The sequence below is a fragment of the Oryctolagus cuniculus genome, chromosome 9 (genome assembly GCF_964237555.1).
Source record: "Oryctolagus cuniculus chromosome 9, mOryCun1.1, whole genome shotgun sequence".
NCBI classification, from domain to species: Eukaryota; Metazoa; Chordata; class Mammalia; order Lagomorpha; family Leporidae; genus Oryctolagus; species Oryctolagus cuniculus.
In genome coordinates, this window is record NC_091440.1 from 89326315 (window position 1) to 89344020 (window position 17706).

The 17706-nt window shown below is 49.4% G+C and overlaps 1 protein-coding gene across 3 annotated transcripts in view; it reads left to right on the top strand.

Moving 5' to 3' along the window:
* The window catches only part of BID (BH3 interacting domain death agonist), a 35339-nt gene extending 17960 nt beyond the window's left edge, over positions 1-17379 (top strand). For all 3 annotated transcript variants that reach the window (XM_008250130.4, XM_008250128.4, XM_008250129.4), the window contains 5 exons: positions 3858-3930; positions 10482-10713; positions 14263-14399; positions 15098-15310; positions 17155-17379. In XM_008250130.4, coding sequence (XP_008248352.3) covers positions 3892-3930; positions 10482-10713; positions 14263-14399; positions 15098-15310; positions 17155-17166 — 633 coding nt within the window. In that variant the 5' untranslated portion in view covers positions 3858-3891 and the 3' untranslated portion in view covers positions 17167-17379. The remainder of the gene's footprint in view (positions 1-3857; positions 3931-10481; positions 10714-14262; positions 14400-15097; positions 15311-17154) is intronic.
* The last annotated feature ends 327 nt before the right edge of the window (positions 17380-17706 follow it).

The following is a 17706-nucleotide window of genomic DNA, read 5'->3' on the forward strand; positions in this document are numbered from 1 at the left end:
CATTAATAGGAACCTGGAGTCAGGAACTAAAGATGGAAATTGAACCCCAGTACTCTGATCTGAGTCATAGGTGTCTTAACCACTAGGCCATTGCCCACCTGATGTTGTTTTTAATGGGGTGGTAGAGAGATGCAAGCTCCGTAGCTGGAGGTAGAAACTAGAGTGTAATTTACTATGCAGTCACTCTGGGGAGGTTGTCTGGTTTCTGTGGCTTGTTTGTTTTTTTGTTTTTGATTTTTCCTAAATATTTATTTATTTGAAAAGCAGACTGACAGAGGGAGAGAAGGAGAGAGACAGAAACAGAGAGAAAGAGAGGTCTTCTATCTGCTGGTTTACCCCAAATGGCCACAAACAGCCAGGTCTGGGCTAGGCCAAAGCTATGAGCCTGGAACTCTGTACAGGTCTCCCATGTGGGTGGCAGGGACCCAAGTACTTGAGCCATCATCTGCTGCTTCCTGGTTGCATTAGCAGGGAACTGGATTGGAAAAGGAGCTGCTGGTACTCAAACCAGCACTCCCATGTAGAATGCCAGCATTACAAGCAGCCTAATCCTGTGCACCAGACACTGGCCCTTGAGTTTTGTCTTGAGGCTGGTAATGACTCTGGCTCTTGCCTCTTGTCCCATGGAGATCCAGAGGATGGCCTCTGGCCAGTGTCCTAGTGCTTCCCTCTGTCCGCATGCACTTGGTCCTTTGCTCTTGTGCCCTTTTCTTGCCCAAATCAGAGCCATACCTGGCCATGGCATGGTAGGGGTAGACTCTTCCAGAGTCCTCAGAGGAGGATTGGGGTGCAGTATGTGCTCCTAAGACAGGGATAGGACCAAAAAGCATGGTGGTGCCACAGTGCAGTTCCTGCTGCTGCCTGGCAGGCAGAAGCTCCCTCCCTTGGGCTGGTCTCATGTTCAGTTTCCTTTTTGGGGAGGGCTAGGGGCCCCCTCCTTTCTTTCCAGAGGCAAATTGATTGTTAATTATTTTGTTTTTTATTTCCTATGTTTTTTTTTTTTTTTTTTTTTTGACAGGCAGAGTGGACAGTGAGAGAGAGAGACAGAGAGAAAGGTCTTCCTTTTGCCGTTGGTTCACCCCCCAATGGCCGCCGCAGCCGGTGCACTGCAGCCGGCGCATCACACTGATCCGATGGCAGGAGCCAGGTGCTTCTCCTGGTCTCCCATGGGGTGCAGGGCCCAAGGACTCGGGCCATCCTCCACTGCACTCCCGGGCCATAGCAGAGAGCTGGCCTGGAAGAGGGGCAACCGGGACAGAATCCAGCGCCCTGATCTGGACTAGAACCCGGTGTGCTGGCGCCACAAGGCGGAGGATTAGCCTATTAAGCTGCTGCGCCAGCCTATTTCCTATGTTTTAAGATCCATATTAAATTGCCAGGGGCCAGCACTGTGGCATAGAATGCTAATGCAGCGTCAACATCCTTTATAGGCACCAGTTAGAGTCCTGGCTGCTCCACTTTTGATCCAGATCCCAGCTAACAGGTATGGGAAAGCAGCAGAAAATGGCCCAAGTGCTTGGGCCTCTGTACCACGTGGGAGACCTGGATGAAACTCCTGGCTCCTGGCTTTGGACTGGTGCAGCCCTGAGTGTTGAGGCCATTTGGGGAGTGAACCAGCAGCTGGAAGCTCTCTCTCTCTCTCTCTCTCTGTATCTCTGCCTTTCAATAAAATAAATAAATCCTTAAAAAAAGAGATTGTATTTGGTTTTGCCTTAAAAAATGACCATTGATTTCATTTTATTCAACCTACTATTGTGTGTAGATCCACACATACACAGGCAAATACTTTTATTTATTTATTTATTTATTTATTTATTTATTTATTTCCTTGAAGGAGAGAGAGAGAGAAAGAGAGAGATCTTCCATCACTTCCCAAATGTCACAACAGCCAGGGCCAGGCCAAATCAAAGCTGGGAGCCATCTAGCTCTCCTACATGGGTGGCACGGGCCCAAGTCCTTGGTCCACCTTCTACTTTCCTAGGTTCATCAGCAGGAAGCTGGGACAGAAGTGAAGCAGCAGGGACTTGAAATGGCACTCCAATGTGGGATGCCAGCATTGTAGGCTGTGGCTTAGCCTGCTTTGCCATAACACTGACCCTGGCATATACTTTCTAAAATAGGATTATTCTATTCAGACTGTTCTATGGAAATTTTTGTCCAGGCTCTTTTGGATTTCTTCCTCCCTTCCTTCCTTCCTTCTTTCCTTCCTTCCGTTCTTTCGTTCTTTCCTTGCTTTACTGGGGGAAACCTGACAGACTGGAGGGAAGGGTCAAAGAAGGAAAAGAGGGAGAAGGAGAGCATAACAGAGAGATCAAGAGATCGAGAGAGAGCCACGTGTTCAGGAACAGGTCCTCTTAAAACTTTGCCAGGGGGTGGGTAGGGAAGTAGGAGCAGCAAATCCCATTAAGGTGGGGGTGGAGCTGAGGTTGAGCCATGGGGTCACCTGGTTTCCAGACATGGCAGTTGGGGCTAGAGCCTAAGATGGTGTCGGACATCTCTCTAACCTGTGCACACACATCTCTCATTCCTTTCCATGGTTAGGTCTGTTCCATTGAATGGGCATTTATTTTTTAAGTTAATCCTTAGTTGGCTTTTGTCTGGCCTCTGCTTTATGATAGGTGAAGTTCGGATGTGTCCTGGGAAGATGTAATTTTTTATGTAATTATCAAATACAGTCTGTTTCTTTATAAACATTTTATAGGAGGTCTTTTCTGTGTATGAGGAGACTTCAAAAAGTGTGGAAATGACATTAAAGGATAAGTTCATTTTGGTGCAACAGATCTTGAAATCCATGCACATGGTAAGGTCTTCAAAAACTTCATGGAAAGTGAGTGTTATGAAAAATTCTGCATGAATTTTAAAAGTTTTTGCACCAAAATAAACTTATTTTTTCAGTTCCATTTTCCATAAACTTTTTGAAGTACCCTTGTATATGGACAATTTCTCTTAACTACTCCTTGATTCTATATGCCTGATGGAAAGAGCTGACCTGTCCGTCCTGGCTGCCATTTAATAGTTCCCTAGGCAGGTATTTGGCACAGCAGCTGACACTTGGAACACTCACATTCCATATTGGAGTTCCTGGGTTTGCATCTTCGCTCTGCTTATGATTCCAACTTCCTGCTAGTGTGCACCCTGGGAGACAGCAGGTGATGGCTCAAATTGTTGGGTCCCTGCTATCCACATGGGAGACATGGATTGAGTTCTGGGCTCCTGGCTCTAGCTTGGCCCAGTCCTGGCTATTGTAGACATTTGGGGAGTGAACCAGCTCCCAACATAAATAAATAAATAAATAAATAAATATTTTAAGTGATATCTGCCTGTTTAAAAAGAGAGAGAGAAGAAAGATTGACCCATGCCTTATTTATTCCCCACTAAGTCAGTATCTGCACCGCCTAGGGCTCAGTGAGGCACTCTGAGAACTGCTGCACACTGAGTAAATGAGTTGGGCTTTTTATTGTTGGAAGGAGTCATTGTGATAGTGGGCATGGTAATAGTAAGACAGACTCCCTGAAAACTTTAGGCAGAATGTATTAACTAGCTATTTATTGAGCCAAGCTGCCCTATTTGCCTGGTCCATGAGGTCTTCCTGAGTGTGCAACCAGAGGACCTCTGAGGATGGAGGGTTGACCCTGGGAAGGGCTCAGGACTTGGCAAGCTCCTGGAAGGAGGGAACTCCAGTTTGCTCCATGCTGGGGAGAAAGAGAGACATCCAGAGGGCATCATGAGGCCAAGTGACTGAGCTCAGCCTCTTGGCTGTGAGCCTGGGACTGCTTCCTTGGTTCTTTCCTGAGGTTCATGAAGGGGGAATCCTTGCAGGGAACCCACTGACCCTGGGTCTGTCTGTTCTGTTGCAGGCTGCCGATCACACACCTGGGAGCCAGAGGTGACATGGATCTGCATAGTGCTGCTTATGCCGTGGATCCCAAGGTCAGACTCTTAGGGTTCTTTCGGATGCTGTTGAAAGGGGCTTCGAAGGTGGCCAAAGGCCTGCCTGGTCTTTATGTCTGTTTTCTTGGGCAGTTGCTGCGGCCCAGGTCTTTGACAGCTCGGCAAAGAGGAACTTCACACTTAACAACAAAATTAGCTTCTGAATCTCTGAGCACATAAAAGCACTTAGTGCTTGGAGCTTTGCAACATGCACCTGTCGAATGTCCTTCCAGAAATGTAGGAATGTGTGGGCCAGGGATGCATGTTAAGTGAACAAACAGAAGAGATCTTGTCATAATGAAACCCTTTAGCAGTGTCACAAAACAGTGCTCTGGGGCGGGCATTTAGCCTAGCAGTTAAGATGCCCCTGTCCCATATCAGAGGGCCTGTGTTTGATTCCTGACTCCAGCTTCCTACTAATGAGCACCCTAGCAGTCATCAGTGATGGCCCAAGAAGTTGCCTCCCCTGTAGGAGACCCAATTAAGTTCCATGTTCCTGGCTTTAGTCCCAGCCAGGGGCTGTTACAGACATTTGGGAAGTGAACCAGTGCGTGGCAGCTTTCTTTGTCTCTCTGTCTCTCAAAATAAGTAAATAGAAATTTAAGAAAAAGAAAATAAAACAGTGCTCTGGTGCCATATAAAGCTGTCCATTTGTGTCCCTTCTAGCCTGTCACGTTGCTCCCTCTTCCATATTCTTGAGATGCCTGCAGGTTGAAGCAGCACTGCCACGTGGTGCTGTGCATGCTAACCTTTAGGGAGTGCATTCTTTTTTTTTTTGTTTGTTTGTTTGTTTTATGATTTATTTATTTTGTTTGAAAGGCAGAGTTACAGAAAGGTAGAGAGAGAGAGAGAGAGAGAGAGAGGTCCTCAATCCACTGGTTCACTCCCCAAATGGCTGCAACCACTGGAGCTCAGCCAATCCGAAGCCAGGAGCCAGGACCTCCTCTGGGCCTCTCACATAGGTACACGGGCCCAAGGATTTTGGCCATCTTCCACTGCTTTTCCAGGCCACAGCAAAGAGCTGTATCTGAAGTGGAGCAGCCAGGACTCGAACTGGTGCCCATATGGGATGCTGGTGCTTGCAGGTTGCGGCTTTACCCACTATGCCACAGTGCCGGCCCCCTGGAGTGCAGTCTTATGTAGCATCCCTTTTGTAACCAAACCCCAGCCCTGCCAGCCTTTGATGTAGATTTTATCAGGTTCCAATAGCTCTTCTTCTTCTTCTTCTTCTTTTTTTTTTTAAGATTTGTTTATTTATAAGGCACAGTGACAGAGAGATCTTCCATCTGCTGGTTCACTCCCCAAATGGCCTCAATGGCCAGGAGTGGGCCAGGCCAAAGCCAGGACCCTGGAGCTCCATCCTGGTCACCCATGTGGGTGGCAGAGACTCAAGTACTTGGGCCACTTTCCACTGCTTTCCCAGGTACATTAGCAGGGAGCTGGATGGGAAATGGAATAGCCAGGATTCCAGCTGATGCTCTGATACAGGATGCCCGCATCACAAGTGGTGGCTGAACCCGCTGTGCCACATTGATGGGCCCAGTTCCTTCTTGTCCTTGTCTTTAGCATAGTGAACTCCTCAGTGCTGACCTCTGATCTGAGAGCCTTTGAGCGACCTACAGGCTGAACTGTGAACGCAGGTCTTGAAGGTCATTTATCACCACCATAGCTGATGTCCTTGTGTTAGACCTGAGTTGGGAGGTTTTTCAGGAACTTCAAGCCTCATCAAAGAAACCAATACCCAATCTACACCTAGACCCAGGCACACAGGAGCCCACCTTTGTCATTCCAAAGGAAACACACTGGCCCTGATCTCTGGTCAAAAGCCACACACTAGCAGATCACTGCTGCTTATCCCCAACTTTCAGCCAGAAGATTCACTACCTTGACTCCCTCAGGGAGTCTTGGAGATCAGTGCTAGCTGCCTGTTCCTTGCTCTGTGCATTGCAGTAAATACCTGCCTTTCCCAGCAGCCCAGTGTCACTGATGGGCTTACTGTGCTCTAGGTGGGTGAGCAGTTTTGGGGGTTCTATAGCAATCCCTCCAGCTAGTCCCTTTGGTGAAGGAAGAGAGGATACAATTATTCCCAGTGTGTTTCTTTTTTCTTTTGCACCATCAAAGTCAGAGAACAGGGAGACACAGAAATTAGGCAGCTTGCCCATCAATGAAGCAGTGAGATATTTTCTCTTTTTATTTTTATTTTTATTTTATTAGAAAGGCAGAGTGATACACAGAAAGAGGGATAGAGTGACAGAGAGAGAGGGATCATCTATCTGCTGGGTCACTCCCCAAATGGCTGCAACAACCAGGATTGGGTCAGGCTGAAGTCAGGAGCCTGACCTGGCTTCCTAGTCTCTCACATGGGTGCGAAGGCTCAAGTACTTGGGCCATCCTTCTCTGCTTTCCCAGGCACATTAGTAGGAGATGGATCATAAGTGGAGCAGCCAGGACTCGAACTGCCACCTGTATGGGATGCTTGCATTGCATACGTGGTATAACCCACTGTACCTCAATGACAGCCTGCAGTTTTCTCTTATATTTGTGGTTTAGCTGCCCCCCCCCACATTAGAGCTTTCATCTTGTTGTAAGTATTTCTTTGCTTTGCTTTATGTTTTGTTTTAATAAAATTGCGGTAAAATTCACATCGGATAAAATTCATCTTTTCTTAAAATTTGAGAGGCAGAGAACAGATAAGCAGAGAAAGACAAAGCTTTCATCCACTGGTTTACTCCCCAAATGCCTGCAACACCCAGGGCTGTGCCAGGAATGAAGCTGGGATTCAGGAACTCAGTGAGGGGCAGAGACCTGGTTACTTGAACCATAACCTGTTACCTCCCAGCATGAGCATTAGCACGAAGCTTGAGTCAGGAGCTGGAGCCAGGAATCCATCTTCTGTTCTCTGATGTAGGACATGGCCATCCTATCCACTAGGCTGAATGCTGGCTCCAAAGTTTACCAATTTTTCCGTGAACAGTTCACTGGCATTAAATGTATGCACATTGCTGTACACCTACCACTGCCACCACCACTCACCCCTCTTCAGAATGATATCCTCTCCCTCAGCTGACTCTGCACCCTCAATGCTAACTCCCCACTCTGCACGCCAGCCCCCGGCAAGCCCCATTTTTCTTTCTGTCTCTATGAATCTGGGCATTGGAGGTGCCTTGTGAATGAAATCACACTTGTGATTTCATTGTTGTTGCAACATTCTTTGGGTTTTGATATTAAGAAAAACAAAGAGAAAAAGTGAAGCTGGCTTTATTTCTTATAGTTTGGTGCTTCTATTTGTTTGCTTGTCTGGACACTGGGCTTATTATTAAACACATGGGGTAGTTTCCATACTACTCTCTGCATGGGAACTGATTTTGTATCATGAGAATTCTTTCTGCTTCCTTTACATCAGCTTTGTGATATTTCACATCTTGATCATTGCTCCTAACTTTTTTTGTTGTTGTTCTGTCATCTGAGAGCATAACTATCAAGTTGCCTTTCTTTTGAGATGTTCAACTTACATAAAAAACGGCATACGTGGTCCCGTACTGGCATGTCCTAAGTTCTGTTTGTCCATTTCCCAAGCACAACGCCTGTTTTGTGATAAGTTCATGCTGTCCCTGACCTACCTGTCCATACAGGTGCTGCCCACTGAGTACTGCCAAGCATGTGGCATCTTGGGTGACCCCCTTGTGGCTTGTGGGCCTGTCCTCCATATGTGAAACTCCTCCTTCCTCTCCAAGGCCCCTCTGTTGTTAGAGCTGAGATCGTGGGGCTTGCATTTGACACCTGCGCTGGCCTAGCTGGAGGCATTTACCAGGAGTGGGTTCCTGGATCAGAAGGAAGTCCTTGGGGGCATAGACTGCCTTTGTTGGTTTCCTGGGCTGCTGTCCCCAAACTCCATGAACCAGCTTTGGACAATAGAAGTTGACTCTTGAATGAAGGGGTCTTGAGTGAAGGGTCGTTGGAGTGGGTTCTTTCTAGGGCTGTGGAGGATCTCTGCCAAGCCCATCCTCTGGTGGCTCTCATTGCCCCAGCTCTGCGCTCTGTTGACACAGGGCATTTCCTCTGTGTGTCTGTGTGTGAATCTGCCTCTTACAACTATGCAGTAAGTGGATTTGGGGCCCACTCTAACTCTGTACAACCTTCTCGTCTCTTGGTCACCTCTGCTAAGACCATGTTCCCAAGTAGAGTTGCAGTATGGGTACTTGGGGTCAGCATCTGAAGATTTCTTTCAGGGGACACAATTCAGCTGACCAGCCTGCCCCAGCCCTCCCTTCTCCTCCCCACCAGGGTACCTCCTGAAGGCAGAAACAAAGCATACTGTGGGATTCTGGGCCGCACTGTGGAGGAATCGTAAGGATTTGTTACCATGGAACTTTTACATTGTCGTTCTCCTTTTCTTAGAGGCATTTTGGAGGCATAAAAGCGGAACAAGTAAAGCACAGGCAACTTATGTTCAGAATTCCATCTATTTGCACAATCTGCTTTATAAAAACTGTCCTCTAAAAGGCAGGTCTTTGGCATAGTTGTAAAGATGCCCACATCTCATACCGAGTGCCTGGGGTGGAGTCCTGCCTCCACTTCCCATTCCAGCTTCCTGTTGATGCAGACCCTGGGAGGCAGCAGGTGATGGCTCAAGTAATTGAGTCCCTGCTGCTCATGTGGGAGACCCAGATGGAGTTCCAGGCTCCTGGCTTCAGCCTAGAGCAGCTCTGGCTGTTGTGGGCTTTTAGGGAGAGAGCCAGCAGATGGAAGATCTCTCGCTCGCTCGCTCGCTCTCTTGCTCTCACTCTCTCTCTTTCTCTCTATGTGCCTTTCAAATAAATAAAAATTTGAAAATCAAAAAATTTTCCTCTAAAAATGTTTTGACTTTTCTAAAAAAGTACTTAGGCCTTAGAGGGTAGAAATAAATTTCTGCCTTGCACCTTGGTTTTCCTCTCCTGGCCTTGTCTTCTGCCCAGTGTGCCTGTTTTGCATCTCTGCGCAGTTCTTAGTGTCCCTGTCTTCCAGGTTGTCTATTCCCTCTCTCAGCCTGGTTCTTCACTTGCTGTGGGCACAGCTTGCTGACACTCACCTCTGCCAAGAATATGAGGAGGCTTGGGGCCTGCACTGTGGTATAGCAAGTTAAACTGCTGTCTGCAGTGCTGGCATCCCATATCAGCACCTGTTTGTGTCCCAGCTGCTCCACTTCCAGTCCAGCTCTGTGCTAATGTACCTGAGAAAGCAGTAGAAGATCATCTAAGTCCTTGGGCCCCTGCACCTAAGTGGGACACCCAGAAGAAGCTCTGGGCTCCTGGCTTTGGCCTGGCCCAGCCCTCTCTCTCTTTCTTTCCTCTCTCTCTAACTCTACCTTCCAAATAAATAAATAAAATCTTTTAAAAAATATTTATTTATTCTATTTGAAAGTCAGAATTACACAGAGAGAGGAAAGGCAGTGAGAGAGAGAGAGAGATCTTCCATCTGATGGTTCACTCCCCAGTTGGCTGCAACGGCCTGAGCTGTGCCGATCAGAAACCAGGAGCCAGGAGCTTCTTCCGGGTCTCCCGCACTGGTGCAGGGGCCCAAGGACTCGGGCCATCTTCCACTGCCTTCCCAAGCCATAGCAGAGAGCTAGATCGGAAGTGTAGCAGCCAGGTCTTGAATCGGCACCCATATGGGATGCCGGCACTTCAGGCCGGGGCGTTAACCCGCTGAGCCACAGCGCCGGCCCCTAAATAAAATCTTTAAAATAAAGAATATGAAGGGCTCCCAAAAGCTCATGGGAAATACATATTATGAAAAAATTATGCATGGACTTCAAAATTTATAGCATCAAGATGAATTTGTTATACGATTCCATTTCCCACAAACTTGCTGCAGTCCCCTCGCACAGCCCCAGTCAGTACACCAGACATGTGGGCCCGTCCCCCACAGCACCCCACAGGTGCTGCAGTGCACCGCAGGCAATGCTGCCTATGAAGGCCGAGAGCTCAGCCCCTGTGGGTTAGAGCAGGGCGCTCCGGGTTCTGGGTTACCCACCTGAACAAACCTAGCTTGTTAAAAGAACAACAACCTAGTTTGTTAAAAGAACAAACCTAGCTCGTCCAGTGGCAGGCATTTGTTTACTTGTGGCCCTCACACCCCAGTGGTGAGATTCTTCTGTTTGCCCAATACCCCTGGGGCCTCCCAAGGGAGGTCATGGAAAAGGAAGAACTTGTAGCCATTGGTAGCATCGCCAGGAGAGGCAGGCTCAAGTTGGTAAGGGATCCATGGTATTGGAAGGAGGCATTGAAACAGTGGTGTTTGCCTGACTTCCCTCTTGCCCTGGCTAGCGGCTCGCCCACGGGTACTGGAGGTCAAGCAAGTGGTACAGAGTCGCCTTCTGCAGAGTTGGAGCTTTCTCAGCATCTGCAAGTGGCACTGGTTAAAGCAGGCCCCTAGCCCGCTTGCAGAGCACCGGTACCTGTGGGATCCTGTGGGCTTGGCCATACCCATAGCCCTTTCTGCCAACTCAGCTGCAAAAAAGGCGTCCAGCCCTGCGACAGGTTCCAGTTTCACTGCCTTTCCTTTCATCTTAGGTCAGCAGTGGTCCAGGCCCCAGGGACGAGCACATCACAAACCTGCTGGTGTTAGGCTTCCTCCAGAGCTGCTGCAGCTGCAGTTTCCATGAAGAACTACAGGTGCTGGGTCGGGAGCTGCTCTCAGAAGCCGAGCTGGCCGACAGCTATGACTGCTGCAGCTACGATGATGACGAACTGCAGACGGACGGCAACCACGCCAGCTTCCTCCAGATGGGGAGAGCAGAGGCAGGTAGGTGTGCGACCCTCCTCCGCGGCCCTGAAGCCGGGCTTTGCAGCCCTGAGTAACAGGGCGCCTGCAGGCCTGGAGGGACCTTACACATCCGTGTCATGTGATGTCTAGTCTGTCCTTGGCGGCACCTGCTGTTCTTGGATGAGCACATTAGAAAGGTCTTCCCTTCTGAGGAGCCAAAACCTCGTTTCATGGCTGATCCTGGCTCTCCTCTCTGGACCAATATGAAATAGTATTTCTTACCAGATTTCCCAAGTGGTTCTAATGCAATGGAAGCTTGGGAACCATTGATCTGGATTCTGTGTAATTCCAAGAACCTGAGAAGCTTTAACAAATACTGGGAAGAGGGGACAGGTATTTCAGCTGGAGGTTAGGATGCCCATGCCTCACATCAGGGTGCCTGGGTTTGCCGTCCAGCTCTGGCTCCTGACTGCGACTTCCTGCTAATACATACCGTGGGGGGCAGCAGTGATGGCTGAAGTAGCTGGGTTTGTGCCATCTACATGCCAGACCTGGACTGAGTTCTTGGCTACAGTTGAGAGCCAGTTGGCCAGCTGTTGAGAGCATTATGGTGAGGTCGTTGTCTGCCACTCTCTCGTGTCAAACAGAAAATACTGACACCTGGCTCCTACCTGCAGGGGTTCTGCTTTGACTGATCTGTGGCTACTGGGTTCAGGCAAAGCCCCACAGGGGTTTAGCTAACACAGTTCCGGGCACCCTGAGCAGGCCCACTGGAAATCCACTCTTTCTATAGAGAGTTTTTGCATCCAGGTGGTACACTGCAGTGCTGACTCAGCCTGTAAGATGGCTTGGACATTGACGTATTCTGAACCTCATTTCTTTTTTTTTTTTTTTTTTAAAAAACAGGCAGAGTTAGACAGTGAGAGAAACAGAGAGAAAGGTCTTCCTTCCGTTGGTTCACCCCCCAAAATGGCCACTTCGGCCGGCGTGTTGTGGCCGGTGCGCTACACCGATCTGAAGCTCCAGGAGCCAGGTGCTTCTCCTAGTCTCCCATGTGGGTGCAGGGCCCAAGCACTTGGGCCATCCTCCACTGCCTTCCCAGGCCACAGCAGAGAGCTGGACTGGAAGAGGGGCAACCGGGACAGAATCCGGAGTGCTGGCGCTGCAGGCGGAGGATTAGCCTAGTGAGCCACGGTGCCGGCCTGAACCTCATTTCTGCCTGAGGACACTGAGGCCTGGAGAAGCGTCTGGCTAGAGTGGGTGCATCAGAGATGGGCCTTGGGCCGGGCCTTCCCAGAGCTCAGTTATCCTGCCCGGCACATGGTGTATCTATTTCCAGGCTCCTCTGCCTTCCCTGGCCTGGGTCCCTGTGCCCATTGGCAGTGGTGGCGCATATGCAGACAAAGGCTTTCCTGAGGGAGACCAAAGACAAGCTCCCAGAAGTGTGTACGTACACAGCAAAATCACTTAAGGAACTTGGGAGTGTGCTGGCCCCTGACCCTTCTGCAGCTGCCTTGCTCTGCAGGTGATTCAGACATAAAGTCACTGTCTGGCAAGGCCCTGGGCACAGCCCTTGCAGCTTAGCCTGGCAGCTGCCTGAAATCCAGCCTTCCAACTTGCCTCTGGGGAGGAGGTTGTACTGCCCTCTGGTGGCCCTGGGAGAGACCAACAGCTGATTCATTCCTGGCTTTCTGCCCAAGTAGATGGGGTTGTGGCAGGAGTTCCTCACTAATCATGGTGTCCCAAAGACTCTCTCTGCTTTCAGGTCCAGAAGGAAGCCCACTAGGGAAGGTTTAGGGAGGGGTAGGGACAGAACAAGCCCTGCTAGTCAAAGCTGCTGTAGCAGGAACTATAGCCAGAGTCCAAGTTTTTCCAGGTTTCTTTGGGAAAACCTGGAAGAGGCAATGGCAATAGCCTAAGCAGAAGCCGGAAGCCACACAAGCCTAGGACCTGTGAGGTACAGCGAATGGCTGAGTGTGGCAAGGACATTGGAAGAGAAGCATGGGAAGGAAGTCAGCAGTCATTTGACTCTCTCTGTTGCTTCAGAGGAAGCATTGGAAATGTTGCTTTTTAAAATTTTTTTAAAGATCTATTTATTTGAAAGTCAGAGTTAGAGAAAGGAGAGAGAGAGAGAGAGAGAGACATCTTCTATTTGCTGGTTCACTCCTCAATGGCTGCAATGGAGCCAGGATCCAGGAGCTTCATCGGGGTCTTCCACGTGGATGCAGGGGCCAAGGGACTTGGGCCATCTTCTGCTGCTTTCCCAGGCTCATCAGCAGGGAGCTGGATCAAAAGTCGAGCAGCTGGGACTCGAACCAGCACCCATGTGGGATGCTGGGATTGTTAATGGTTTCACCTGCTGTACCACAGCATCAGCCTCCTGTTTTTCATTTTTTAAAGATTTGTTTAAAGGCAGAGTTACAGAGAAAGGGAGAGACAGGGGGTGGGGGAGATTGTCCATTCACTGGTTCGTTCTCCCAAATGTCCGCCATGGCCAGGGCTGAGCCAAGCTGAAGCCAGGAGCCTAGAACTCCCTCTGGATCTTCAGATGTATGGGGTCCAAGTACTTGGGCATCTTTTGCTGCTTTCCTAGGTGTATTAGCAAGGAACTGGATTGGGAAGTGTAGTAGCCAGGACTTGAACCAGCAACCATATGGGATGCCAGCATTGCAGGAAGTGGCTTAACCTGCTGCACTACCATGCTGGCCTAGCTTTTTCTTTCTTTTTTTTTTTTAAATATAATATAGCTATTTGAGAGGCAGAGAGACAGAATTTCCATCTGCTGGTTTGCTCCCCAAATGCTCAAAGTGGACTCCAGTTGGGGCTGAAGTTGGGAGCCGGGAACTCAACCCAGGTCTCCCTGGAGGTGACAGGAGCTCAGTCACTTGAGCCATCACTTGCTGCCTCCCAGGGTCTGCCCTAGCAGGAAGCTGGAGTCAAGAACTGGAGCCAGGAGTTGAACCCAGGTACACCAGTGTGCATCTTAACCACCAGGCCAAACGCCTGCCCCCAAGGGTTTTGAGTAGAGAAGTGATGCCCTATCGGTACTACCTGTACCATGGTCGGGACCACAGAAGGGCAAATGAGCCTGCGGCTGAGGGAGCCCAGCAGATGTCACTGGAGAGTTCCCGTTACAGAAGCAGGAGCTGGTTACACAGGGCCTTAGGGTGCCCGTGAAGATGTGGGGTTTTGCTGGAGGAAGGAGTACGCTCCATGGCTGCCCTGGGAGGAAGGGCATGATGCATGGTCCCACGCGGGGCCTCTGCTGGCACTAAGGTGGACGCCTGTTAGATTCAAGGGTCTGAAACTGGCAGCTGTGAGGACTGCAGCCAGATTTGTTCCTCAGGGAATGAATGCCCAGCGCTGTCTGCCAGCAGCTGTTGGGCCTGTGTTCGGAGGGAGGCTTACATCTCCCGCCAGTCTTCTGCTCAGGCCTTTCCCTGGACTCCAGCCGCATGGCTGGTCTCCAAGTCTTCCCATCAGGCTCGCTGGGGGACCCGGAGCCAGCCATGGGATGGGCTGGGCTGGGAGGAGGTGTGCACCGGGGCCTGTCTAAATCGTCTCTTTTTCTGCTGCCTGAACGCTCAGGTTCAGAGAGCCAAGAAGAGGTCATCAGGAACATTGCCAGGCGTCTCGCCCAAATCGGGGACAGGATGGACCACCACATCCAGCCAGAGCTGCTGAACAACCTGGTGGTGGAGTTTGTGAATGACCACTCGGAGGAGGTGAGCAAGGGGAGAAAACCCATGCTGGCCTCCATCTCCTTGGCTGTCAGGTGATCCAACAGCAGCTAGTCCAGTGCCTGGCAAAGTGACTCAGCTCATGACTGTCAGACCTGGCGCTTTGACAGAGGAAGTGGAGTCCAGCATGGCTTTCTGTCAGAATTGTTGAGATGTAGGGAAGCTGAATGTTAAATCATCCAAGAGAGTTTAGGGATAAAAACCTCCAAAAAGATTGAACTACATGTGACTTCTAGAAATAACTGACGCTCCCTTCAGGCTTAGAGAGAACTTTGTCTTTTTAAGATTTATTTATTTATTTATTGAGAAAGAGTGACACAGAGAGACTGCAAAATCCTCTGGGTCTGGCCCTGCAGAGGCAACCATAAGTGGAACTCAAAATTCAATAAATCTATAGCAGGCAGATTTTTTAAGTTCCTAATTTTGTGAGGTCCTCGAATGGCACTATAAATATCCAAATGACCCTTGGCCGAAAAAAGGTTCCCTGTCCCTGCTGTAGTGTCTGCTGGTGAATGCGTTTATTGGGTGGTAACCTCTCCTCCCAGGGATGATCTAGGCTCCCCTCTGCATTTCTCCCCTAGTTCTGTCCCTTGGAAATGCTTCTGTGTGCTGCGCGCTGGGGACTGGAGTTCCTTTAGGAGGGAAGGGTATTGGCAAACTAGGTGGTGTGTGGCCCTCCACAGGACAGAAGGAGGCGGCTGGCATCGGCCGTGGAGCAAGCGATGGAGACTTGGCCTGCAGACATGGAGAGGGAGAAGGCTACACTGATGTTGACCATGCTGCTGGCCAAGAAGCTAGCCGAGCATACGCCGTCCTTGCTGCGCGCTGCCTTCCGTGCAGCAGTGACCCTGATTAACCAGGACCTGCTCGCCTACGTGAGGAACTTAGCTGGAAATGTAAGAACTGGTTCATGGCAGCTCCTTGCCATTTCATAGAGTCTCCTGGCCTCTGCCCCTTTCTTTGCCCTCTCCCACACCCACATGGCTCAGGTCTAGAAACTTGCTGGAGTACCTGGACAGTGATCTTTCCACACGCCTCTCCCCGGGCTCCTTGAGGGATGCCGTCCCAGGCCTCTTCCTGCCCACTTCCTGCCCTCTTCCTGCCCTCTTCCTGTGTGGTCTTGCTCTGTGGTGCAGGTGTTAGTGGACAGCTGCTGTCCATCTGAGCTTTATCAGCCTTATTTGTAATGGGGTAGACATGTAGAGCTAGGAAAGCAGGTGGCTGGATGGACCACACTGAACCTCATAGGCTACTTGCAGCTTTACCTGTCACGAGAATGAGTGTAACTCCAATTCTTTTTTTTTTTTATTTTTTTTATTCATTTGAAAGGCAGAGAGACAGACAACAGAGAAATCATGCATCTGCTGGAATGTTCCCCCAAATGACCACAACAGCAGGGGCTGAGCCACACTGAAGCTGGAACTTCATCCAGGTCTCCCACATGGGTGATAGGGACCCAAATACTTGTGCCATCACCTTCTACTTCCAGGATCTACATTAGCAGGAAGCTGGAAGTGGAAGTGGAACTGGGACTCAAAGCCCTGATACTCAGATAATGGGATGCAGGCTCTCAAGAAGAATCTTAACTACTGTACCAGATTATTTAAAAATCATGATGTGGGGCCAGTGCCATAGTGTAGTAGTTTAAGCCCCCGCCTGTAGCACCAGCATACCATATGGATACCAATTTGAATCCCGGCTGCTCCACTTTCGATCCAGCTCTCTGCTAATGCACCCAGGAAAGCAGCAGAAGATGGCACAAGTGCTTGGGCCCCAGCACCCATGTGGGAGACCCAGATGAAGCTACTGGCTCCTGGTTTTGGATGTGCCCAGTTGCAGCCGTTGTGGCCATCTGAGGAATGAACCAGCAGATGGAAAACCTCTCTCTCTCTCTCTCTCTGTCTCTTCCTCTCTGTCTGTAACTCTGCTCTCAAATAAATAAAATAAATTTAAAAACAAGAAAGAAAGAAATCATGATGGTAAAGGGGGAAGGACTCTGCAATCTTCATAGTGGTGGGTGTTTGGCATAGTCACTACTGTGCTGCGTGGGACACCTGCAACCGTATCAAAGTGCCAGAGTTCAAGTTCCAGCTCCCCTCCCAACTCCAGTATCCTGTCAACGCACACCCTGAGAAGAGTGGTGATGGCCTAAGTGGTTGGGTCCCTGCCACTCACATGGAGACTCAGATGGAGTTCCTGATATCTGGCTTTATCCCAGGGAGTGAACCAGTGAGCAGGAACTTGGTCTCTCTACCTTTCAAATAAAATAGATAAATAGCTAGCATCTAGCCCTCTTAATGTGTACTGATAAGCCTTGAGAGCCTTCGCTGCATGCAGGAGGGTGAATGTAAATTGTGAACCAGGTGTAAAACCAGCTGAACTGCAGGAAGGAGAGCTTCCTCAGGAGGCTGAGGAAGTCCTGAGCAGGATGGCACCAACAGCCATGTGAGGGAGGAGGCAGAGAGCAGGGCCCCAGCAGTCTGTATTCACAGCTTATTTACCAGATCCTTAGGTCAGAGACAGGCTTGAATCCTCAGACCCACTAAGCTGCCTTGGTGCCGGGAAGGCCTGTTTGTACAGCTGCTCCCTCTCAGCAAAGAGTAGATGCAGGGATGGGTCAGAGTTGTAGGACCCAGAGGGAACCCCAGCTTCACTCCACAGCACCAGGGTCCTTAAGCACCGAATCCTGGCTTATGAATAAGTCTGGCTCATTCTGACGAGTCTTCCTTTCCTGTTCTAGGGCATGGAGTGAATGGATGGCCACAGAAGCAAGACTGGTTACCACCTATACCCGGACAGCAGGAGCCGCCTCCTGGGGAGCAGGAGCGTGGCCCTATGAACTAAGTTCTTCAGAAGACAGGACCTGGATTGTAGCTATTTATTTCTTAATATTTTCAAGGGGATGTTTTAAGCTGGTGATCCATTAGGCAATTTCTACATGAATATACTTGAATGAAAATGTCAACTTACACGTTTGAGTGGATTTCATACCATCTCCTAAACCTACATGTTGTGCCTTATTTCAGATGTACAAGTCACTACTTGAAAATTATATGTAAAAGCAGGTTGTAAGGCAGAAAAAAGAAAATATAAACCACAATTTTTTTAAAAAAGACTTTATTATAAAGTACAACCTTGGGTGTGGTCATTAACAGCAGACAGTGTCATGTTTGAGAGAAGAAATGCAAGATCTCTTCCACATGAAAATTTCCTGTCAGAGTAGAAAGCATCTTCATACTGGGAAGTGATACTCTTCCTGTTACACCTTGCTCAATGGGGAACTTGTCCTCCA